This window comes from Schistocerca piceifrons, chromosome 5 (assembly GCF_021461385.2).
Source record: "Schistocerca piceifrons isolate TAMUIC-IGC-003096 chromosome 5, iqSchPice1.1, whole genome shotgun sequence".
NCBI lineage: Eukaryota > Metazoa > Arthropoda > Insecta > Orthoptera > Acrididae > Schistocerca > Schistocerca piceifrons.
In genome coordinates, this window is record NC_060142.1 from 53,420,644 (window position 1) to 53,446,753 (window position 26,110).

A 26,110-nucleotide genomic window follows, 5' to 3' on the forward strand; every position below is an offset into this window, starting at 1 on the left:
CTTATGCTTTAGAGGATTCTGGGAAAGAGAACAGATAAGGAGAAGTAATAATGAAGCCAAAGGCTGTGATGGAGCTGTGACCAGATGGCGTGGTACTATTCACTATTAAGAAAGGGGGTGAAATGGTGGAGAAAAGTTGCAATGGAACTTTTACTCTGGACCTCTAGAGAAAAAGCTTCGATTTTGCATTGTGAAAAGACCACTTTGACAGGAAGAATGGCATTTTGAATTTTCAGGGAGAGTTCATTGCCTTGTATTTATGTCTAAATACTACCTGTGCCACTCCTCCATAGATAAAGTCAATACTTTGAGAAAAATTGAGGGACTGGATAGAAAATTTCGGCAACACTGCACATTGTGCAGCAACAGGGTTTTTCTCAGCAGCCTCATTTCCTGGCAGAGCAACATGACCAGGAACCCACACAATCATCACAGTGGCTCCATCAAGAGTGAACAAGTAACAGGTTTCCTGGGAGGTGTACAGCGCGCAGAGAGTGTGAGCAGAGGACACGATTGAAAAGCCTATGTCACCAGATGTACTCCATAGCTTGATACAGAGCAAAGATCTCAACTGTAAATACTGAGCAGTGTGCCAGAAGCCAATACCAAAAGTCATGGGCACCAATGATGATGGCAAATCCAACACCACAGTCAGTCCAAGAGCCATCTGTGTATACAAAGTCACTATCGCAAAGTTCCAACTGAAGGTCATGAAACTGAAGGCGACAGAGGGAGACTGCAGTAGTGTCCTTAGGAACTGAATGAAGGCCAAGGTGAACATGGGCCACCACACAAAGCTGAGGTGGTGAAGGGGTCACACCCACTGGGAAAGTTACAGGTAAAGTAAAGATAAAACTGCCGGAGCAAGTGCCAAAAGTGGACTCCAGGACATGGAGGACACTGAGGACCCAAATAAGTGGGCTGCCAGATAAGATACATGGGAGGACCAAGAGTGTTTCCTATCAAACAAAAGCCCAATGAATTTCATAGTTTCGATGAACAGAAGGGCAACAGGCTGAAGATGCAAAGTTGGTGGGAGAAACCATTTGTGCCACCAGAAATTCATACAAATGGTTTTATGAGTGGAAAAACAAAAGCCACTGTCAATGCTCCATGAGTAAAGATGATCAATACATCACTGAAGACGCTGCTCAATGAGACAGGTCCTTGGAGAACTGCAATAAATGGCAAAATCATCAATGAAAAGGGAGCAGGAGATGCCCGGCAGAAGATGGGCCACTATAGGGTTAACAGTGCTAGCAAAGAGGACAAGGATACAAGGTACTGGCAGAAATGAAGCTGTGAGTACCGGCCATGAGTCATGCTTCGGTAGCTCAGTTGGTAGAGCACTTGCCAGCGAAAGGCAAAGGTCCGGAGTTCAAATCTCGGTCGGGCACACAGTTTTAATCTGCCAGGAAGTTTCAAAGAGGACAAAGCTCAGGACAGAACCCTAAAGTACACTATTTTCTTGGATAAAGGCATCCAACAAGCCAGAACCCACACACACCTTGAAAACCCGGTGTTTTAAAAATTGCTCAAGGAAACAGGGCAGGGGGTCATGGAAGCCCCACATGTAAAGAGTACAGAGGATACCAGTTCTCCAGCAGGTGTCATACACCTTCTCCAAATCAAAAAACATGGCCACAGTCTGGGATTCGTGCAGAAAACAATTCATGACTCGGATGGATGAAGTGACAAACATGGCCAACTGCAGAATGATGTGCTCAATATCCGGACTGTGCAGTGGTCAGCAAATTGCAAGACTTTAGCCACCATATCAGCAGGGCATGAATCATATAATCCATCACCTTGCAAACACAGCTGGTGTGAGGACAGGGGGAGGGGGGTGGGGGGCAGTAGCTAGAAGGAAGGTGTTTGTCCTTACCAGGCTTAGGTATGGATATGACAGTGGCTTCACGCCAGCATCTGGGGAACACGCACTCTACCCAGATGCGATTGTACATATTAAGCAGAAAGAGCCGGTCTGGAAGAGAGAGGTGCTGCAACAACTGAATGTTGACAATATCTGGCCCTGGGATGGAGGATCGGAATGAACAGAGCATGGTCTAGCTCCCTCACAGTGACGGTGGCATTATAGCACTCATGATTCTGAGAAGAGAAGGGTATTGCCTGAGCATCCTCTGCTGGTTTCCAATGGAGGGAGGCAGGGTGATAGTGGGAAGAGTTCAAAATTTCTGCAAAATGGCAGCCTAAGGCGTTGGAGATAGCAATAGGGTCCACAATTACTATCTGCTACTGTCTGGCCAGAAATTGGGGAACGGATCTTGGCCACAGAGAGCCATCGGAGCCGTCATAGGATGACAGTTAAAAATGCAGAGAGCATGTCTGTTCACACAAATTGCCTTGTGGTGTGCCTTGGTGCATGAAGGGACTGGGACATGACATGGTAAAGAGAAAGTTTGAATAATGGAACATTCTGCAGTGGTAAGGATAATGTTTGTGCGATATTCCAGTTTGTCATTGCAACTGGGGAAATCATCACCTTATCTTCTTCGAAGGTCACCAGGGAGGAGGAATGCTGCCAGTCAGCCTTAGTAATGTAACATTTGGGCTTGCATGCAGGTGGGGCAGGAGTCAGGAAATGGATAGCACATGGAAAATGGTTGCTTGAGTAGGTGTGGAAAAGAATGGACCACTGTATGGGCAAGCTAGGCAGTGCAGATGGATAGGTCCAAATAGGAATAGGCGTATGAGAAGTAGGAAAGGCATGTGGATGCTCCTGTGTTAATGCAGAAGAGATTGATTAAGAAAGTCAGCACCTCTGACAGGTTCTGGGAGAACCCCAAAGGGGACAGTGCACATTAAAGTCACCGAGCAGCAGAAAGGGGTGAGTAGCTGCCCAATAAGCTGGAGGAAGTCTGCGCTGGTGTCACTGAATGATGGAGGGATGTGAACAGTACAAAGGGAAACAGTCAAGTGAGGAAGGGAAAGCTAAACTGCAGCAGTTTGAAGATGGGTAGTCAGGGAGATGGGCTAACTATGAATGTTATCTCAAATGAGCAGCACGACTCCTCCACGAGATGGAATGCCGACATCAGGGTAAGGCCAAAACAGACTGGGAAGAAATGCAAAAGCTCAAAGCGTTTCCTGAAGGCAGTGTACAAGTGAATGCTGTGATTCTAAAAGCAGCAGTAGATCCTCTGTGGGACTGAAGGCCACAAATGTCACCTTGGGAGTTGCCGAGTGCCAGCCTGCAAAGACTCACTACTACAGGATGCAGAGGAAGGAGGATCCTACTGCATGAGGTGCACAGAAGTATCAGCTTTCTTGTGCTGTTGGTCTGCAGAGTCCAATGCAGAAAGATGGTTGGTGGTGCACACCAGTGACACGGAGGCTGACCAGGCAAAGGTATAGTGGTGACACCATCAAAGATAATCTTTGAGTCAGTCAAGGAGAAGACCATTTGCCTTTGTTTGCCTTTTTCGAGACTTTCTGGCTGCAGAGGAAGACTCTGGTGTTGGTTGGCTGGAGGGACATAGGAAGCCTTCACGCAAGTACTCCTCCCGTCCTTTCACAGGCACCAGATGGTAGAGCGCAGGATTTGCTACTAGCCAATAACTTGCAAGTGATCAAGAAAGGTCTCTTTCTTTACTTTACCTGCAGCGTGCTCATCAAGATACATGGGACGATCTCAAGACGAGGCAGCATGGCTGCCATTGCAGTTTAAACAGCAGGGAGAAGGAGATGGAAAATCGCCCTCATCGTGCACATCTCTACCACAGGTTACACATTTATCTGGATGTCGACAAGGCATTCTACTGTCACTGAAACATTAACACCGGTAGCAGTGCATCAGGTTCGGAATGCACAGTTTGCCTGTGATAATTTCATAGCATGCCATGATCTTGGATGGAAGCACCACTCCATCGAAGGTGAGAAAAACAGTGCATGTTGGCACTAATGAGGGATCTGCCATTTTCATCAGCTGATGGACAGCAATGACACCCTGATCAGAGTGGTACGATAGGATTTTGATCTCTGTCAGACCATCGAGCAGCCTATGGACCTAGACATAAACAGGTTAGCTGTGGAGAAGCAAGGTGACAAGCAGTAGTTGTGCTTGAGAATCAGAAGTAGTTTCTAAAAGCAAAATCCCATTCCATAAATGAGAACAGGATTTCACAGGGCCAGCAATTGCATCAACACCTTTGTAAATAATTAACAGATTTACCACTGCAAAGGACTGACTATCTTCAGTATGTGGAACCATGAGGAACTGTGGTGCAGATGAGAGGGTCTTTGAATTTTTAGCCTCATTCCGTTTACATTTTATAGACATTGATTGTCAATATCACTGGCTCATTGTTAGAAAATCCCCATGATTTCCATCGTCTGTGATGGTACACTCCTTCCAACTGAGGGCCCCACTTCACAAGGGCATGCACCTGCCTCAGGTGACTGTTCATACCTTAAGTCACACCTGACAGAGACCAATCGGCAATTTGGGAAAGTAGCAGCTCAGGCAATCACTCCTCCCTGGGCCTGGCCTGTACCAGGGGTGTGTACGAAACCCCACCTGTCGACCACGGATGGGAATTACGCATTACCTAATCACCTGTTACATGCCACATTAATGGGCCAGCCATCAAGAGCACTCGAGGAGGAAGAGGGAGGAAGAGGGAGGAAGAGGGAGGAAGAGGGAGGAAGAGGGAGGAAGAGGGAGGAAGAGGGAGGAAGAGGGAGGAAGAGGGAGGAAGAGGGAGGAAGAGGGAGGAAGAGGGAGGAAGAGGGAGGAAGAGGGAGGAAGAGGGAGGAAGAGGGAGGAAGAGGGAGGAAGAGGGAGGAAGAGGGAGGAAGAGGGAGGAAGAGGGAGGAAGAGGGAGGAAGTGGGAAGTGGGAGGAAGTGGGAAGTGGGAAGAGGGAGGAAGTGGGAAGTGGGAAGAGGGAGGAAGTGGGAAGTGGGAAGAGGGAGGAAGTGGGAAGTGGGAAGAGGGAGGAAGTGGGAAGTGGGAAGTGGGAAGAGGGAAGAGGGAAGTGGGAAGAGGGAAGAGGGAAGAGGGAAGAGGGAAGAGGGAAGAGGGAAGAGGGAAGAGGGAAGAGGGAAGAGGGAAGAGGGAAGAGGGAAGAGGGAAGAGGGAAGAGGGAAGAGGGAAGTGGGAAGAGGGAAGTGGGAAGTGGGAAGTGGGAAGTGGGAAGTGGGAAGTGGGAAGTGGGAAGTGGGAAGTGGGAAGTGGGAAGTGGGAAGTGGGAAGTGGGAAGTGGGAAGTGGGAAGTGGGAAGTGGGAAGTGGGAAGTGGGAAGTGGGAAGTGGGAAGTGGGAAGTGGGAAGTGGGAAGTGGGAAGTGGGAAGTGGGAAGTGGGAAGTGGGAAGTGGGAAGTGGGAAGAGGGAAGTGGGAAGTGGGAAGTGGGAAGAGGGAAGAGGGAAGTGGGAAGTGGGAAGTGGGAAGTGGGAAGAGGGAAGAGGGAAGAGGGAAGAGGGAAGAGGGAAGAGGGAAGAGGGAAGAGGGAAGAGGGAAGAGGGAAGAGGGAAGAGGGAAGAGGGAAGAGGGAAGAGGGAAGAGGGAAGAGGGAAGAGGGAAGAGGGAAGAGGGAAGAGGGAAGAGGGAAGAGGGAAGAGGGAAGAGGGAAGAGGGAAGAGGGAAGAGGGAAGAGGGAAGAGGGAAGAGGGAAGAGGGAAGAGGGAAGAGGGAAGAGGGAAGAGGGAAGAGGGAAGAGGGAAGAGGGAAGAGGGAAGAGGGAAGAGGGAAGAGGGAAGAGGGAAGAGGGAAGAGGGAAGAGGGAAGAGGGAAGAGGGAAGAGGGAAGAGGGAAGAGGGAAGAGGGAAGAGGGAAGAGGGAAGAGGGAAGAGGGAAGAGGGAAGAGGGAAGAGGGAAGAGGGAAGAGGGAAGAGGGAAGAGGGAAGAGGGAAGAGGGAAGAGGGAAGAGGGAAGAGGGAGGGGGAAGAGGGAAGAGGGAGGGGGAAGAGGGAAGAGGGAAGAGGGAAGAGGGAAGAGGGAAGAGGGAAGAGGGAAGAGGGAAGAGGGAAGAGGGAAGAGGGAAGAGGGAAGAGGGAAGAGGGAAGAGGGAAGAGGGAAGAGGGAAGAGGGAGGGGGAAGAGGAAGAAGAAGAGGGGGTGGGGGAAGGGGGAAGGGAGGAGGAAGAAGAAGAGGGGGAGGGGGAGGAGGAAGAAGAAGAGGGGGAGGGGGAGGAAGAAGAAGAAGAGGGGGAGGGGGAGGAAGAAGAGGAGGGGGAGGGGGAGGAAGAAGAGGAGGGGGAGGGGAGGAAGAAGAGGAGGGGGAAGAAGAGGAGGGGGAGGGGGAGGAAGAAGAGGAGGGGGAAGAAGAGGAGGGGGAGGGGGAAAGGGAGGGGGAGGGGGAGGGGGAGGGGGAGGGGGAGGGGGAGGGGGAGGGGGAGGGGGAGGGGGAGGGGGAGGGGGGAGGGGGAGGGGGAGGGGGAGGGGGAGGGGAGGGGGAGGGGGAGGGGGAGGGGGAGGGGGAGGGGGAGGGGGAGGAGAAGAGGAGGAGGAGGGGGAGGAGGAGGAAGAAGAGGAGGGGGAGGGGGAGGGGGAGGAAGAAGAAGAGGAGGGGGAGGGGGAGGAGGAAGATGAGGAGGAGGGGGAGGGGGAGGAGGAGGAGGAAGATGAGGAGGAGGGGGAGGGGGAGGGGGAGGAGGAGGAGGAAGATGAGGAGGAGGGGGAGGGGCAGGAGGAGGAGGAAGATGAGGAGGAGGGGGAGGGGGGGAGGGGGGGAGGAGGAGGAGGAAGATGAGGAGGAGGGGGAGGGGGAGGAGGAGGAGGAAGATGAGGAGGAGGAGGGGGAGGGGGAGGAGGAGGAGGAAGATGAGGAGGAGGGGGAGGGGGAGGAGGAGGAGGAAGATGAGGAGGGGGAGGAGGAGGGGGAGGAGGAGGAGGAAGATGAGGAGTGGGAGGGGGAGGAGGAGGAGGAGGAGGAAGAAGAAGAGGGGAGGAGGAGGAGGAGGAGGAAGAAGAAGAGGGGGAGGAGGAATAGGAAGAGGAGGGGGAGGAGGAATAGGAAGAGGAGGGGGAGGAGGAATAGGAAGAGGAGGGGGAGGAGGAATAGGAAGAGGAGGGGGAGGAGGAATAGGAAGAGGAGGGGGAGGAGGAATAGGAAGAGGAGGGGGAGGAGGAGGAGGAAGAGGAGGAAGAGGAAGGGGAGGAGGAGGAGACTTCAAATGCTGAAGTGGAGGAAGGATAGGAGAAGGGCAACTAAGAAAAGAAAAGGGAACAAAAAACAGTGGTGAGAGACTTCTTATGTCAGTGACAGACAAAGCAGAACATTCCCAATAACACACCAGACATGTTCCACAAGGGAGGGGAAAAGAATGGCAAGAGGATAGACATCCAGCACGGAAGGGAAAAGATGCTGCAAAGGCTGGGGCCCCACAGTAGCAAAGCATGTACCCGCCAAAGAGTGGTGAGCAGGGGGAGTCATTCCACTAAAAACCATATCTAGGAATGACTTTTTAAGATAGCACCGTTTAAATGTTGCAAAGGTTATGTTAATAACGAATTTTTGTATTGTTTGTATGACTTGTTTGTGTGTGTCTGCAAATAAATTAGGAGGTAAAATGTCCTTCAAAAACAAAAGAGCAAAGACAACAAAATCAAGTATGACTATTTCAGATTCTAATTGTTAGAAAGTCCAAATTAATTTTGAAAACTGTTTTTTAGTATTGTTTCCTGTAAGATATGAGGTTATGAAATAAAGCAGTACTGCAAAAATATGCAAGGAAAGCACATTGTTTTGTGGCTGTTTTGGGGTCTAGCTGGCCAATATTGCAACAGTTTATGCAGATATATGTCCACTTTGCTATAGACAGCCCAGCAAGCACTTACGTGGTGAAGTAACATCATACAGAGGTATAATCACACTTGCAGCATTTGGGACACTGGTGCCCTGAGCCACATTTCAGAAAAATTTTTGTTAGGTCTCCAGTGGTCCAATATGCAGTAGAGGTGAGACATCAAATCTTCCTCCACAGGGAATGTGTTAACAAGATATTTGTTGAATCACATTATTTTGAGTTTTGTCACAATTTATTTTTTTAGTGTGAGAAATGTGCCACATGTTGTTGACCTACTCTTTTGCAAGTGTGTACAATGCCCCCAGCTACAGAGTATCCTTATTACTATACTCACGCTTACCACTCTGAAGAACAAGAGACCCTTCTTTGTTGAAGTGCTGTCATGCTAACGAACACTGGAAGTATATTATTTTCCATTTTTTATGACCATTTTCTAGCACATGAAATTTATGATATATGAAGTGATAGATTATGCATGCAAGTTCTATCAGAAAATATAATAAGAATCATTGTACAGATGACTTGAAAAAACTTAACACAAAATTTTTGGAAAATAATTTACACGAAACAGTGGTTATATTTTTGTTAGCTGCTGATATAGATCAGTTCAAAATGATTACAGCAGTGAAAAATGGCTATAACTAATGCACAGCAGTGTATCAACAAAAATTACAGACAATGTGAAAAAGTTCAAAAATTCAAACACTGCACAATTAGGGAAGAGAAGTTAACATGTATTTAATCTAGCATCATCTAGATTGTTGAATCACTCATACCACCACTAGACTGTTGATCTTGTGGCCACCTAGATCTTTGGTTGACCCCCATATATTTCTGCCTATGACATAACGTGAAATAGGTATGATAGATTTCATTATTATTAAAATTATTATTAATACAAAGTTTGTTTACTTGCAAAGGCCACAAATATGTTCAGTTCAACAACATGCAGCCACATAATGTTACCCAGATCTATCACTGAGTCATTTGATTGTGGATGCCATTAAATAGTATTATTTAGGAATAAAGGAGACAATTCACTGAAAGGCAGAACCACAACAAAACAAACAAAAGGTACAGAGCTTGGCTAACTTTTGGAATGAACTTTCTTTTCCAAATCCACCAACCCATTATGAACCTATTCCAATCCTGTCACATGCTTATCCTACCCCATCAGAAGCTGGTCCGCCTGGGAAAGCAGCCATGTTATGTATCAGCTCTGCTGCAACCACAGCACAGTCTTTTACATTGGTATGACAATAAACTAGCTGTCAACCAGAATGAATGGCCACTGCAAAACTGTTGCCAAGAACAAGGTGGACCACCCAGTGGCACTATGTGCAAGATTTCAAAGGCTGGTTCACAACCCGTGCCACCACCACCACCACCACCACCACCACCACCACCACCTTTCTGAGCTGCACAGACAGGAACTATCCTTACAGCACACCCTTCGCTCCTGTAACCTCCCTGGCATAAACCTCATGTGCACGCACTTGCATGTTTTTCCTTTAAGTCTGAAAAGTGAAGTCCATTCTGAAAGCTAGCAATTCTCTGTACCTTTTATTTGTGCACCTATCAACAACACAGCACTTCTGTCTTTCTGTGAATTATGTCCTTTATTCCTAAATAATTCTTAATTCTCAACCAGAACTTTCTGTACATTATTATACCACTAAATAGTACAATTTAATTTTTCTAGTTCAGCTTTCTGTCAAAGCATACCTGTAGAAAATCACTAATTAAGTCCACAGGATCTCTCAAATTATCCTGCTGAGTTTGTGGTCCCGTAACTGATGGTACCTGGCTAGATATAGGCACTTGTTGAGTTGGCATATTAATAGGTGGAAATCCAGGGCTCAGGCAGCATTGATTGTCATTTAACAGTGGAGACGGGCAGTGCTGATAGTCTTCTTGCGGCTGGCACTGAGAAAGTTGCTGATCTTGGATTTGCTGAGGTGGACAAGGGGTGTGGTTCATTTGGAAATTTGAATATGATGGAGCCATTCTGCAAACAAAGTACAACATTTTCATTACCTTCACATTACTCATTAATAATAATTGCACGCACACGCGTGGTGAAAGTGTACAATAGCAGAAACAAAACTATCCAGTAAACATGGGTCCCCAAATGAGCCTTTCACAAGATAATTTCCAATGTTTGCTTATGAACTGCCACTGACTTTACTGTGAAATACAGGGTGATTCAAAAAGAATACCACAACTTTAGGAATTTAAAACTCTGCAACGACAAAAGGCAGAGCTAAGCACTATCTGTCAGCGAATTAAGGGAGCTATAAAGTTTCATTTAGTTGTACATTTGTTCGCTTGAGGCGCTGTTGACTAGGCATCAGCATCAGCTGATGCTAAGATGGCGACCGCTCAACAGAAAGCTTTTTGTGTTATTGAGTACGGCAGAAGTGAATTGACGACAGTTGTTCAGCGTGCATTTCGAACAAAGTATAGTGTTAAACCTCCTGATAGGTGGTGTATTAAACGTTGGTATAAACAGTTTACAGAGAATGGGTGTTTGTGCAAAGGGAAAAGTTCTGGACGGCCGAGAACGAGTGATGAAAATGTAGCACGCATCCAGCAAGCATTTGTTCGCAACCCAGGAAAATTGACTCGCAGAGCTAGCAGAGAGCTGCAAATTCCACAATCAACTGTATGGAGAGTCCTACGAAAAACGTCAACTACCCGAGGCGATGGATCGGCCGCCAGGCAGCCCGTGACAGAGCACTTCATCACTGGCCTCCAAGAAGCCCTGATCTTACCCCCTGCAATTTTTTCTTATGGGGGTATGTTAAGGATATGGTGTTTCAGCCACCTCTCCCAGCCACCATTGATGATTTGAAACGAGAAATAACAGCAGCTATCCAAACTGTTACGCCTGATATGCTACAGAGAGTGTGGAACGAGTTGGAGTATCGGGTTGATATTGCTCGTGTGTCTGGAGGGGGCCATATTGAACATCTCTGAACTTGTTTTTGAGTGAAAAAAACCTTTTTAAATACTCTTTGTAATGATGTATAACGGAAGGTTATATTATGTTTCTTTCATTACATACACATTTGTAAAGTTGTGGTATTCTTTTTGAATCACCCTGTATTATCCTAGTTATTATAGATGTACACAAAATATTAACTTTATTATTAAATCAAAATTTACTTGGTCACATTTCATACACAGCCTGTCTTTACAAGATACTACTTCAGCACATTACAAAGTAAGCCTAGTAGGGTACTGCTGAGTTTAAATCCTATGTAACATACATTTTATGCAGTTTAAGTGTAATATTCAGCATTCCAGTACAAAATTAGATTTTTTTGGTATTTCTGTCCCATTTTCTCCCCTGCAGAAATTGAAATAATAATTTGTAAACTATACAATTAAAAAGTGTATTCTGCAAGCACTACATAAATTCTCAATTTGCTTAATGGAATACTCCATACAAACAGTGTGTAACAAATTAAAAATCAGCAGAAAGGTGTTAGTCACTATCCTTAGAGCTATGTTCTCCCTAAAACGAGAATCCTAAATGATCTCTCTTGCCAAAATTGCTTCTCTTACAGCTGTGTTCTCTAACACTACAAAGATGAGGCAGTTTTTGTTCTCAGAACTCTGAAATGCCCAATTCTATTAGGAAACCACATCACCATTGATTGTCATGTATCAACAGTTGGACATAACGTTTTCGTAAGCTTTCACAAAAGCCAATCATAGGGAAAATTTATGATCAATGCATATCCTTTCATGAGACACTATGAAAATATTCCACCGAGCAACTCTCCAGCAACTCATATGCCTTCTTACGTAATTTAATTGTTTCTCAATGGTAAACCACTACAAGATAGCTGTTCTGCAAAGCCACTTCCACTTCCCATGGAGCAAAAATGCATCAGTGAGATACTTTAATCTTTGTCATCATCTCAACTCAGAGCCCAGATGCTGTTTGTGCATCATAAGGTATGTTGTGGCTAAATGGATCTTTAAGAAATGCTCAGTTTCTTGGCAGTCCTGTCAGCAGGATCATTTTGGTGGCACAAGGAATCACTTTAACCAGTCTAGTCTGTACTTTTAAAATCATAGGTACACATACCATAAGATGGCAGTTTATAGTTAATGCCTGACCTTTGTGTATTATCTGTATCACAAAATGGCAAACAGGGATGCCCAGTCATCCAGAGTCAGTTGCGAGTTGTCCAACTAATGACTTCCACGAGGCAACAAACAGTTAAATTCCTGTCACAATCTACTCTTCAAGAGATGTAAGCTTACTTCAAAGGTTTGACACAGAAGTACTGAAGATAGAAACTGTATCTTCAGTTAGGATGTACATCTTAGGATGGTGTAACTCGTGATGCACACATTACCCAGACTATATTCGTGCAGTATTTGTGAGAGTACTATTACAGCTCCCAACAAATTTTACATGTAATTTCAAATGTTTTGTTGATGACCACCTCCTACCTCCTCCTTCCTCCCACCCACACATACAGAATAATGAAAGGAAAAGTTTATTGTTCTCTGTGTCTTCACTTTTCATGCACGAGGCATGATGTTTTAATTTACTAATTAAATAGGCCTACTGATAACTCTCTTCCTGACAAATTTTGCAGGCATTGTCATCGTATGGCAAGAATTTCAAAAAATATGACTTATAACCACTGAGTTGCACGAGAAACGAGCTTTTCATTAACCTATGAGTCAATAATTAGAAACTATTGGAAGCAACATAACTAGTTTTGTGTCTTCAGCCATAAAGGTTTCTCATGCTTAATGTCCAATATTTCATGCACTAATTCACTTGTGAGCTAATTTGATCTACGAAGCTGTTGCATACATGGGAATTTGAGTCTAAAGAACTGGTAGTGCAGATGGGGGTGGGAGGTTTCCTGGTGTGTATCAACTCAGTGAAGTACTTCAGTTCAATGAGCATCACTTGACAATTTAAGGGGCAGTCAAATAATAAACACCCACCACATTTTAACTCTAGCTGAAAGCGTCTGAACAGAACGGATGCCTTTTCACTTATTCTCACAGTTGCACGTTACGGAAATTGGAAATACCAGCTTAGATCCGACGCGGCAACGCACGGTTTTAAATTTTTGTGCTGTTTATGGAACAAACAGACCATCAGCGAACCCACAAATTCTGCGCATCCTACATAGTTTTCCTCGGTCACGGTGAGACATTAACAATGCTTTTTTCTAGCGGACAACTTTGTGTGGTGTGCTGGCGCTGGTGGGTATTCTCACTTTCTACTATGGACAGATGAATCTGGCATTTAAGAAGGAATGGTTTCCCGAATCCAGGTTTCAGACCTTTCGTCACACACAGTTTCTTTTGTGAACGTTGTTTGGAGCTTGTCTACGCCGTTCAGTCAGTGTGCCTCTGTGTGTCATTACGAGCTAAGACTGAGCGCGCGTTGTAGTTAAATGACTAGGTTTTCACTGGTGGATAAATACGCTTGACACCGTCACAGGTCCTCGTGTGTCACGCTATCGACCAAATAAGTGCAGTCGGCCTCTTTTGCTAGTTAAGGTGTCATGTCTTTCCTCGAATTACTTTTTATGTACCGGTATACACTTGACATATCAGATGACGAAGAAACAAAGGACGGACGGAAGAAAGAAATGGTGAATGTATCTTACACACTACGTTTACATGCGACACGTCTTCCGAAAGCCGAAAACCGGATTTCGGAAACAGTTTTCCGCTGTCGTATTTACATGCTAAGGTCTGATACGGATTTGTTAGCCCAGTTAAATATAGCGTCTGAAAAACAGCGGTTACAGTTTCCGATTTAGTCAGAAAAATCGCTATTTCTCTTCAGTTAGACGAGGTATAAATAGCTTCAGTCTAATAAATCAACTGTACAAAAAGCTAATCCGTACATATTAGCCGAAAATTTTTAAAAACAAGGCGAAACCTGACAGCCTGGGAGCGAAAATAGATTGTGGAATTGGAGAACCGATAACTAGAAGCGTATTTCCAGACTAATTTGAAGTGTTTACATGAGCCAGAAGCGGTATTGGGAAATTTTTTACGAAGTCCGGTTTTGGTAGTCCCGTGTGAACGGGCTGATACAAAAGAACTTTGTACGGAGAACTTGCTCGCTTAAATAAGAACGCGTCGGAAAACGATGAGCATCATTTCCCCTACTTTAGAATAAGTGAATACACCTTTCTATACCCACTAACCCATACTGAGGATATAGTGGCTTCAGAGAAACTGACACCTAAAGAATTTCTGGCAGTTACTCCAAGGTAAGTGTTTTATTCATTGCAACGTACTTTCACAAAACCTTCAAATAAATTGTTTAGAAAAGAAGTCGTTCAAAAGTAATGTAAAACCGAAATTGTAAAAACGACACTTCTACTGAAAATTAAATTCACTGTAGCAAGGACCTGTAGAATTGTTGTCTGCCGTGTTGTACCCAGAAGATACGACTGTTTCGGATGACTAATGTTGTTGAAGGAAGGGCCGCTGTTCCTGCTCTCTTATGACATCGTTAATTCCTTTTCCACGTGTGCATAACTTCGTATGTGGAGGAAGGTCACGCCGATGTGGCAACAAAAATAATAAATAATCACTCTCTTAGTTATGTGCAGCCTGATTCTGAAGAAAGGAATGCTTGTTTTCCGTTTCAAGTAGGCGCTGGTTTCTCAATATAATCTGTCTTCTGAATCTGATTTCTTCACGGGCGCTTGACTTTTTTTCTTGAATTGTAGCCGTTGCCGTGGTTTGCAGTTGTGTCCTTGTCTTTAATACCATCTAAATGATCATTATTAGTATATTGTTCTTCACTACTACACGTTGCACTGGAGTCAACGTCACTATCCCATTTATCTTCGTCATCAGAAGCATTCTTTTATACTTCATTGATAATTCTGTTTTGTATGTTACTGTCCGTCTGGATCATCATCTGAGTGAGGGAAGGACATTGTTTAGACGTACTCGTATCTTTACCTTCTCTCCGCAAATAATTCCTCTGACTCAATTTTTCTTCGTTCCTGAAGTTACAACAAAATATCGTTGCGATGTCTGTTACTCGTGTTATTCATACAGTGAGTAATTTAATTTTACAGGGCCGCAACCAGTACGTCATTTGAAACTTTGGGTTATTCGCATCGGCTGTTTGGAGCGTTGTATCGGTGATACAATGTACGCAGTTTCCATAATCTAAAGAAATGTAATGCATCGCGACAAAATCTTGGGACATTGGAACCTTAAGCTGTGTATGTTGAAAACATGTTAGAATCAAGTTCCTGAAGCTTTCTGGAAGTACGTGCTGCAGCTGCAGGAATTTTTTCTCAAATGTGTTGCAAGCAGTCGTGGGAGCTAATTACAGGTTCATTAGCGTCAATGATGGAGCCTACGGCGGACAGAGTGAAGTGCGGTCACGAATTGGGGCTCTGCAATTATGCAGCGAGAAAAAGCCTCCTAGAAATAAATAGAGTACTAAATGTCTTTCTAGGCGATACAGGCATTCCCTTCAAGTTATCTCATGCTGCCATATCCCTTTACAACGAATTTGAGCCATCAGCTTTGAGTTATTCAATAAACGATTGTCGTACGCAAGACAAGTGGTCGAAAGTACTTTTGGACTAAAGGCAATTAAATGGCGTCTTTCACTGAAAGAAACTGACGCTGGCCCTGACAAAACAGGATACTATGAAAAATGAATTACTTTGCTACACCATATAGTAATTGACAAATGAGGCTCTGTGAACTTTCCAACGAAACAGATAATCCGGACAGGCCTTCACCAATTTTCAGATCACATGATAGAACTAGTGCCGTCGCATCAGAGGTGAAAGTAGAGCATTCAACCTGTTTGTTGAGAATCGTATGTGACGGACACTTAAAATTATGCTCCCAAGCATCAAGCACTTGGCAACGTACTGTATTATTAAACAATACTGTCACCATTTACATATGTATTGTACTGTAAAATTAAAAAGTTATTTGTCGATACGTGAGATGAGATGAGATTCTATTATGGGTCACTGGAGTGGACTGTGACAGTGGTTTTACAAGACTGTTAAATCACCATTGTGTAACATAAGTAGAGTGTTTGTGTAGATGTCTCTTCTAATTAAGCTTAAGCCTTATTTTTTTTAAGTATCTTAATTTGCGTCATTACAAATTATCCTGGTTTCTTATGACAAATTTCTCAAATTCCTTCAGCAATGGTGCAAGAAACTACTTTGCTATGAAGTTACACTCTAATATTCGTCCTCAGGTTTAACTTTCACTGGCACTCCCCAGCTCCTGCCTTAAGTTTTACTTCAACAGTTTACAGGAATGGGCAAGGGACCTAGTCAGACAGCTCCTGCCTCTTAACGTCACCAAGAATTTTTACCGTAATAGATCTTTACACACAAAACAACGCTTTTAAGAATTTGGGACAAACTGGGAAAAAAAAAAATCCCACTTATGATCCCGTCTTCATTGGTCGGTGACTGAACGCACGAGAGCAAAGAAAATTGCCCATCTCTTCTAATGCCATTGCTACCTCGTCCCACAACTTGTAGGTAACATTCTTGATGTAGCACTGAGGTGTCTTCTGGTCCCACGAGCATCTCCGTGCTGGCACTAGATTGATTAGCTTCTCGCACTTCATCACTGTGTCGAGCGACAGGCTTGGAAAATCCAAACCGATTTGAAGCTGGCGCATGATCACACGACAATGAACGACCGATTCGCTCGCTGCAGTAGTGCCCCCATCCCCCTGCGCGTGCTTCCTTCACCCATGCACTCTCGTGCATAATCGTGCGACACTTTGTTGGACATTAGGCCTGACGGAAGAACGGTTGACAGTATGCGAGCTTGCCTGTCTAAGCAGTGTACACCACTGAGAGGAAAGTATTGACAATCTGTCTCGTAATGGTCGCCCGCATTCACCACCAAATGCTGATAACTACCGACAACTCGTTGCTAGTAGAGGTTTCAACAGAAATGCTCACCGTCTTTTTAGGAAACAGCTGGACGGACTGTGTCTACTCACAAAGGCATTCATCGCAGACAAGAGTTTGGAACTAACCGGCTCTGTCGCGCTCTAAAGTGGGCTAGGAAACGTCTGGTATAGACCCCTATATCAGTGACGTCATGCGCTCCTCACTGGGGCACTGCGGCGTACGTCACAGCACGTACTTCACGCCCCACCAGCTGCAGCAATCGTCTCTAACAGGGAGCGAATTACTATTTGAGACCACACTAATACTTCGCACCTGCGTGTTTAAACAGACTGAAGTTCTCGATAACACATTACATGATAAAGTTTCCACTGATTTAACGATTTCCCACCCGGTCCCTGACGTAGCTGACCGTTCACGATGTACGAGGGGTGTTTTTCTGGAAGCAGGTTGGTTTTATTCAGGATTCTAATACACCACAATATTCCCCTCTCTTTTGCCAACAAAACCCTATTTTGTAACATAATATCCGTGCAATGCGACGGCATTAAGCCACCTTACTGGGAGGCCTGTATTCCCGCATGGTACCAGTGATCCAACGTCTTGCTGTATCAATTACCTCCCCAGCATTCACATACTGCTTCCCGCGGAATGCATCCTTCATTGGGATGAACAGACTGAGGTCGGAATGTGAGAGATACAGGCTGGATGAGGAAGTAGAGTCCAGTGAAGTTCTGTGAGCTCCTCTCGAGTGCGCAGACTTGCGTGAGGCCTTGAGTTGTTATGGAGGAGAATTTCTTTTCTATCCGCCGATCACCTCGGATGGAAGTGTGCGCGCACGTTCTAACACTGCAGAAAGTCACAGGTATATGCAGCCGGCCGGCATGCTGGGGACCCTATGGTTTTGCGCGATCTTGTTGCTATGACGACGGGCGCCTCGTACAACAACACACCATGCTTTTGCTCACTGCCAGGTCTCCGTACACACTCTGCGAGCGTCTTTTAATATCTGTGATGCTATGGTCTTCCTCAAAATGAAACAATCACGGCTCTATGCTTGGAACACACGTCCGTTGAAGACCCCATTTTCAAGGCTGCGTCTAGCGCCGCCACCTATCGGAACTTTATCAAATTATAGGTGTTTGTACGGGAATATTCCACTATGTCCAACAGCAAATTCCGCATTCTTTCAACCGAAATTGGCCAAGAAAGGAAGCACATAAAAGTGGCTTGGTACTGTGCACATCCTTAGATATAACATAGGCACGTAATGTAACAAGTTATGAACTGCGAACTAACAAAAGCAGGAAAGACTGGATTGATAAATAACAAGCCATGTTTATATGCTTCCATTTACTGACCTGTAACGTAATGTAACAAATTTTCTTGCTCTTAGATATTAATCTAGCATCACGTATATGGTGTTTACATACTGTAAACATGGATACCTGTAATCTACTCGACCCTATTCCTGATTATGTACTTGATTTGTGGCGTGAGCTGCGTCAGTGTTTACCATCCAGTTTAAACGACATTCCTGTCCATTGTTTCGTTAAGTAACACCGTTTATTAAAGAAATTTAAATAGTTGATTATTTAGAAAGTTGTCCAGTACCGTGTACACATCGTCGCCTAGGTGCGGCAGCGGCGGCGGCGGCGCCTGGCGTTTGGTCGTTAACTAGTCGATAGTTATGAATATTATATTATTTGTGATGATAATTTGTAGACTGCCAAATAACACTATAAATTTAATAAAAGTTCATTCGATTACACGTATTTTTCCCATTATATCAATTGTGATGTAAATAGTAAAGAAAATTACTGTGATAGAAATAAAAAACTGACGGACGGGACTCGATTCATCGATCCAGCGATTACGGGGCTTGAACGCTAACCACTCGGCTACCGCCGCTTCGTTGTAGAAATGGCCACGCACAGGTATGTATTTGTCGACCGAAATTATCTTGCGATTTTCTTAAAGTACGCGCTACTGCTCACACATTTTGTTGTCCTCATGGAATACTGCGAGTGTCCGAAGTTTGTAGTATATCCGCGTTCCAAACGTCGTCGCCTCCGCTTGTTGGACAGGATACTGCCCAGTCATAGTCAGCATTTCGGTGACAGTTTGTCTTTAAGATCACAACGCACGAACAGACCACACCTCTCGCGCCTCATGCAAACCTTCCCCCCACGATGTGCAGCAATCAACAGTACGTAGTGGCCTGGGGTGTCCGCTGATTTCCACCCGATCGAGCGCGATTGGAGCCAGTTGAAGCTTTGTGTGCGCCGCCGTATAAACCACGCTCGCACTCAGGATAACCGCCGAAGAATGGGACACACACACCTGGGATCCACGTGAGGGTTTTTTTCTCCGATTGTTTGGTACCCACAGATAGTACTCGCAGATTTGTTTACACTAGGAGCGCATTTTCACGGATAGTTGCTTGCCGAGTACTTTCTATAACAGTCATTCTTGCAAGGGCATGTGTCTGAAGCGTTTACACACAGAGCGAGAGCGTCTGTGAGCTGAGAGATCTCCCCATGAGATTATTTTCAATCTTCGTTCTGTGCATGAAATGCCAGATTGCGATGGAAGAGCGCATTTTTAATACTTTTGGGAAAAAAACCGCCAACGATCGCGTTTGTGTCGGATAAGAATGGATTTCATTCAATTGCTCAAAAACCTTGGTATTAACGTACTGGTATCTCTGGTACGCGACTAAATGCACGATGCCGTAGCAAAATTAATAATTCAGCGTAATAAGTTACAGGCAACTTTTTTTCAGTTTGTTTGGAACTGCACCAAGAAAAAGATGCACATTGACGAAATGTTTCGAACGGGATGGAAATCGGGAGATGTAATTCACATGTACAGACAAACAAATGATCAAAATTTCAAAAATATTGCATGATTTATTCATTTGGAAGAGCTTCACAAACTGAGCGAGTCAATAAAGCGTTTGTCCACCTCTGGCAATATCGCAAACAGTTATTCGGTTCCGCATTCACAGAGAATGTTGTTGGAGGTATCATGCCAAACTCTGCACAATCGGTGCGTTAGATCGTCAAAACCCCGAGATGGTTGGAGGGCCCTGCTCATAACGCTCCAAACGTTCCCAGTTGGGGAGACATCAGGTGATCCTGCTGTCCGAGGTAAAGCTAGGCAAATACGAAGACCAAGCGGTATGCAAGGGAGGGGTGAACGTTATATTGCTGAAATGGAAGCCCGGGATTGCTTGTCACTTGCCACGAAGGCAACATAACGGGACGTAGAATATCGTCGAAGTATCGGTGTTCTGCGAGGATGTCGTGGATGACAACCAAAGGGATCCTATTACGAGTTGAAATGACACGCCAGACCATCACTCCTGCGTCACGAGCCGTATGACGGGCGACAGTCAGCTAGGTATTCCACCACTCACTGTTCAGGACCTCTCAAGACATCTCAGTTCGAAGAGGGACTCTTAACTGAATGCAGTTCTACTCCAGTCGACATTCCAAGCCGAAGACATACCTGGAGATGCCCCAGACACAGGTGGGATGTCAACCTGACTGTCGACGGCCATACGGCCCGATACCAGAAGTGATCCTTCACTTATATTTCAGCAAAATAATGCCACATACACCGAGAGTTTCTACCACTTGTCTTGGTGCTTGTCAACCCCCATCTAGGCCAGCAAGGTTGCCGGATCCCTCCCCACCTGAGAACGTTATGGGCACAGCCCTCCAACCATCTAGGGTGTTTGACGATCCAAAGCTCCATTTGGGCAGTATTTGGCACGATATCCAACAACTCTATCAACGCCATGTCGGATAACTGATTGCGTATGAGCCAGAGGTGGAACGACTCTTTATTGACTTGCTCAATTTGTGAAGCTTCTCCAATTTTTCTGAAATTATCATTTGTCTGTCTGTACATGTACGTCAGATCTTCCGATTTAGTCAAATTCAGGTAATTTGTTCGTGGTGCGTCGTTATATTCTCCCTCTTCCTCCGAGTGCATTATCAGTACAAAGCAGAAAGTTATCCACGGTAGTTACGTACAGTATCAACATAGTTCAGAACCGAAATCTACAGTTAGGGTCTTTTTTTTTAGTTGGCATTTGTATGAAATAAAATTACGCCAGATATGATCTTTATACCGGCACTCGTTGAGAAGCCAAATATGAGTGATATCCTATAAATGAAGCATTTCCGGACATAAATTAGAAGGATTTTACTTTAATTCAGTAAACACCAGGTATAATAGTACAATCAAATACCATGAAATCTTAGATACAGCTGTATTATTTTAAGTTCAAGGGCAATTTTCAGAGTTGCGAAACTATTACTTTTCAATACAACTTGTTTCGCAACTTCTATCTTATAGAACTGCTTCACCTGATTCCCTCAATCGTTAATTTTCCCTGAAATTTCTTCTGTGGATGTGCTAAAACAAGTAGCCATTTGGGGGTGTCCATTGATTACGTGAGACACCTAGGACGGGATGGGGTGCGGTGGGGTGGGGGGACGGGGGAAGGATTCGAGCCGAGTCTCACCCAATCTCACGTAGGGGAGCGGGGGAGGGGGGGGGGAGCGCTCTCAACAAATATCACGTACTTCTTTCCTGAAGAAGTTGCGTAAAATTGCGAGAAAAATTGGTTAAATTAAGACATGCTTCTACGTTAAAATATGGCTAAAATCTACACTATAATATTTATCGCGATAGCACAGTAGCACCTCGATTTTTCAGCCGCCACCGGCCAAACAAACGCGCGACTCTACTAAAGCTGCAGCGTACGAGCCGGCTGGCAGCGACGCGCGGGCAGGCCCCGACCTGCTGTCTAGACGCCCGTAAGCATCTCGTTACTCGATGACTCAGTGAAGGCTGTCACTCATTCAGAATGACTAATCATGATCGTTGTATCGCGTACGTGAAAAGATACGCCTACAAGATGAAGAAATACTGTCAGGAGGAAGTAACAGTCATGGAACGCAGCAAAGCAGAGGTTCCCGAAACAGAAAGACTTGGTGCTACACGCTCGCAGCGAGATCGAACAGTTCCTCAGAGAAGCGGCGGAGAGAAATGTCTGGACAACTATGGCATTCTTTGGTAAGGTAATTTGAACACCTTTCTACACTGAAGAGCCAAAGAAACTGGTACACCTGCCTAATATCGTGTTGGTTCCCCGCTAGCACGCAGAAGTGCCGCAGCACGACGTGGCATGGACTCGACTAATGTCTGAAGTGGTGCTGGAGGGAACTGACACCATGAATCCTGCAGGGCTGTCCATAAATACATAAGTGAACAAGGAGGTGGAGATCTCTTCTGAACGTCGTGCTGCAATGCATCCCAGACATGCTCAATAATGACTACGAAGTCTTTCGCGACGGAGTCCCTGCATAAAAAGTTCTCGGTTTACTTGCCGCGTCAAGTAAACCGATAACTTTTTATGCATGCTCAATAATGTTCATGTGTGCGGAGTTTGGTGGCCAGTGGAAGTGTTTAAATTCAGAAGAGTGTTCCTTGAGCCACTCTGCAGCAATTCGGGAAGTGTGGGGTGTCGCTGTGTCCTGCTGGAACTGATTAAGTCCGTCGGAATGCACAATGGACGTGAATGGATGCAGGTGATCAGACAGGATGCTTACGTGTCATCTATCCGAGTCATATCTAGACGTATCAGGGGTCCCATACCACTCCGACTGCACACGCCCAATACCACTACAGAGCCTCCACCAGATTGAACAGTTGCCTGCTGATATGCATGAGGTTGTCTCCATACCCGCACACGTCTATCCGTTTGATAGAATTTGAAACGAGACTCGTCCGACCAGGCAACACGTTTCCAGTCATCAACAGACCAATGTCCGTGTTGACGGGCCGAGGCGAGGCGTAAAGGTTTGTGTCGTACAGTCATCAAGGGTGCACGAGTGGGCCTTCTATTCCGAAAGCCCATATCCATGATGCTTCTTTAAATGGTTCGTACGCTGACGCTTTTTGATGGCCCGGCATTGAAATATGCAGCGATTTGAGGAAGGGTTGCACTTGTGTCACGTTGAACGATTGTCTTCCGTCGTCGTTGGTCCCATTCTTGCGGGATCTTCTTCCAGCCTCAGCGATGTCTGAGATTTGATGTTTTACCGTATTCCTGATATTTACGGTACACTCGTGGAACGGCCGTACGAGAAGACCGTCACTTTATCGCTACCTCTGAGATGCTGTGTCCCATCGCTCGAGCACCGACTGTAACACCACGTTCAAACTCACCAGTCTTGATAACTTGCCGTTCCACCAGCAGTAACTGATCTAACAATTGCGCCAGACAGTTATCGTGTTTAGGCGTTGCCGATCGCAGCGCCGTATTATGCCTGTTTACGTATCTCTCTAATTGAATACGCATGCCTGTACCAGTTTCTTTGGGGCTTCAGTGTATTTTATTCGCAAGACATCTCGAGATTGCGATACGGAGGGGGGAATACTCAAGCAGTTTTTGCGTGGTTTTTCACCACCGACAGTTCGTAAGTAAAAATAATTAAGCAAATTATATGTTTTAAATAAATCCAACGTAGTCAAGGACGGATTAACGTTCTTGCGCTAAAAATACGCATTTTGAAGAATACCGCATGAGATTGGTGAGGGTGGGGCAGGGGTGGGGGTGGTGGGTAAGAGGGCGCCCAGGTAAATATCGCGACATCTCACGAAAAGGTGGAGGGTGGGATGAGAAACGCCAAAATCGCCCCGTTTCTACCAACAATATTTCTTATCTTGGTTCCTATACTTCAGTAACTGTACATTCAGTAACGCTAAACTTTTCGCGGACGAACGAACTAAATGCACAACTTCGTCGTGAAACCACTTCCTGACAGCTTTCTTCCTTACCTCTGATGCTGCCACATCACTGACATTTAACCTCAACGTACGTATTCATTGGAACAGTTTTCTCAGCAGTCCCAAAAATGCCGGTTCACGTTAGATGTTACAGTTGCTGATGAGTCATCTGGGCTGTATGGGCGAGGTCGAAGGAGCTTTCGGTCCCTGGCGTTTCGTCCAGAGTTGCGCTAGACATCTTCAGAGGTGTACACGAGTCTGAAAGCATCTTATCTACTGCCTAAAATGAGCGTGGTCGAGTTTACACGTCATCAGCAGAGAATCTTTGTCAGAGAAAAAACTTAACTATCGACTGTCTTTTCAAGGATAAAAACTTATGTTTCGATTCTACAGAGCCACTGTCCACGTCTAATAGAGATTCACTGCTGCCTCCTTGCTCCTAAAGTTATCACTGTGCTTGTATTGCGATGACTCCTCTACATAGCCGTGGATAACAGTTTGTTATAGCAGATAAAATTTTAGCTTCGGAAAACTTCATACCTCATTTCCTGATTGAAGAGCATGCTCTGCTTCAGCAGATTTTCCTACTTTCCTGTTTTCCCTAGTCGGTAAAGACTTTTGTTTTTTCAGTATTTTGTTAGCTATTCTCTTCGTAGTTCCAATGTAGATGTTTCCACGGCTACACAAAATCATATACCCCACTTGCTGACAGAGAAGATCAGAATGCTTGACATATTTTCCTAGCTGGTCTAGCAACCGGCCTTACGTCATCTTTCTGTGAAATCTTGCCGACATTTTTGATAAACGTGAGAGAAACCGTGTTCTTTCGCTCTGTTTTATTGTTGTCATTTTCCTTACTGTTATTTGGCAGCAAAACTCAGGTTACCTCTCGGCCTTATTGGACGGTGGCTTTGCAGGATCGATATGTGTTTTTTATGTTCGACAGGTGGCAATCGATAGCTAAGCTTTATCTCAGGCAAAGATTCTCTCTGCTCCGACTCGTCACTCTGTAAGAATCAGCGTCGCCAAGAGCACCTTCGAAGGTGTTCACCGAAGCTCTGGAGGAAACGCCGTGAAAGCTTCCATTCACTGAGTGGGCATGCGACGCATCTACAGAAAGACGAAAATCGAATTTCGCAAATAGTTTTTAGCTGTCTTGTCTACATGTTAAGGTCTGAAGCGGATTTGCTAGCCCAATTAAATATGGCGCCTGGAAAACAGCTAATCCAGTCAACACAACTGACCAAGAACGAAGTGCTCTGATTAAAAAGGGTGAATGGTGAGGATGCAGTAATTCGCCCCTACTGTTAAACTTGTATATCGAAAAAACAATGACGGAAATGAGATTCAACAATGCGATTAAAATTGAAGGATATCCATGTTTACATCAGCTGATGACACTTCTCTGCCTGATTCTTCACTTCCATTGAGGACAACAGTATCCTCAATGGAAGTGAAGAAGAAGTGCAGGATTTGCCAGGTAGAATGTACAGTCTAATGAGACGAAAGTAATAAGACGTACATTCTATCTGAACATTGACCAACTTATCAGGACTGGCGATCATAGAGTATATGAAGTTAAGGTGTTCTGCTATGTAGGCAGCAAAATAACCCACGACGGACGGAACAAGAAAGACATAAGAAGCAGAACGGCGCTGGCAAAAATAGTATTTCTGGCCAAGAGAAGTCTACTAATATCAAATACAGGCCTTAATTTGAGGAAAAAAATTGTGGGGAAAACTGAACAGAAGAAATCAAGCATATGAGTTGTGGTGCTACAGAAGAATGTTGAAAATTAGATGGACTGAAAGGAATGAACAGGATCTCCGCAGAATCGGCAAGGAAAGAAAAGGAATACTGTATACGGAAAACTCTGACAAGAGGAAGCGACAGGGTGGTAAGACATCTGTTAGGAGATCACGAGATTCCTTCCTTGGTACTACATGGAGCTGTCATGGGTAAAAGCTGTAGAGGGGAACAGAGATTTGGATATATCCGGCAAATAATTGATGACGTTGGTTGCAAGTGCTGCACTGAGATGAAGAGGTTGGAGCAAGGGAGGAATTCGTGGCTGGCCGCATGAAACCAGTCAAAAGACTAAGAGAAATATAACCTATGTTTAACTTGTTACCCTCGAAACATAGGCCCCATACGTTCGCTTATATGAGGTGACGTGAAACCATTGTTTTAGTAGTTTGAGCAACACTGTGTCTCAATTTTAATAAAGTCTTTACTAATAACTATCGAGAAAAAAACTGTACGCTGTTCTGCAACTGCGTCACATTAGAACTTTTTCCCAGAGCCGGACACCGTAACTCCAAACATTGTTTTTGTGGAATACTTCTGCCGCCTGAACTATCCAGGCATGGCTCCATGCATAGTCATAGCTTCACTTCTATGAGAGCCTCCCTACCTTCCCAATAAAAAAAAAAAAAAAAAAAAAAAAAAAAACAGTCTCCCAAGAATAGGTCCGCCAGTAAGAGGACACCACCATCACATAGCTGTGTTGTGTCGTAGGAACGAGTTGTGGCGCTGCTTGTATCTGGCGGACACGAATGCTTTGCGGTGACAGAGTCTTTTCATGACCGCCACACTATATGACGCACGTTTCAGCTTG

The 26,110-nt window shown here is 45.0% G+C and overlaps 1 protein-coding gene across 1 annotated transcript in view; it reads right to left on the reverse strand.

The window, feature by feature from the left end:
• LOC124798729 (E3 ubiquitin-protein ligase TRIM71-like) overlaps positions 1 to 26,110 on the reverse strand; it is a 99,632-nt gene that overhangs the window by 45,364 nt on the left and 28,158 nt on the right. Inside the window, exon 3 of the mRNA XM_047262256.1 lies at positions 9,491 to 9,773. Coding sequence (XP_047118212.1) covers positions 9,491 to 9,773 — 283 coding nt within the window. The remainder of the gene's footprint in view (positions 1 to 9,490; positions 9,774 to 26,110) is intronic.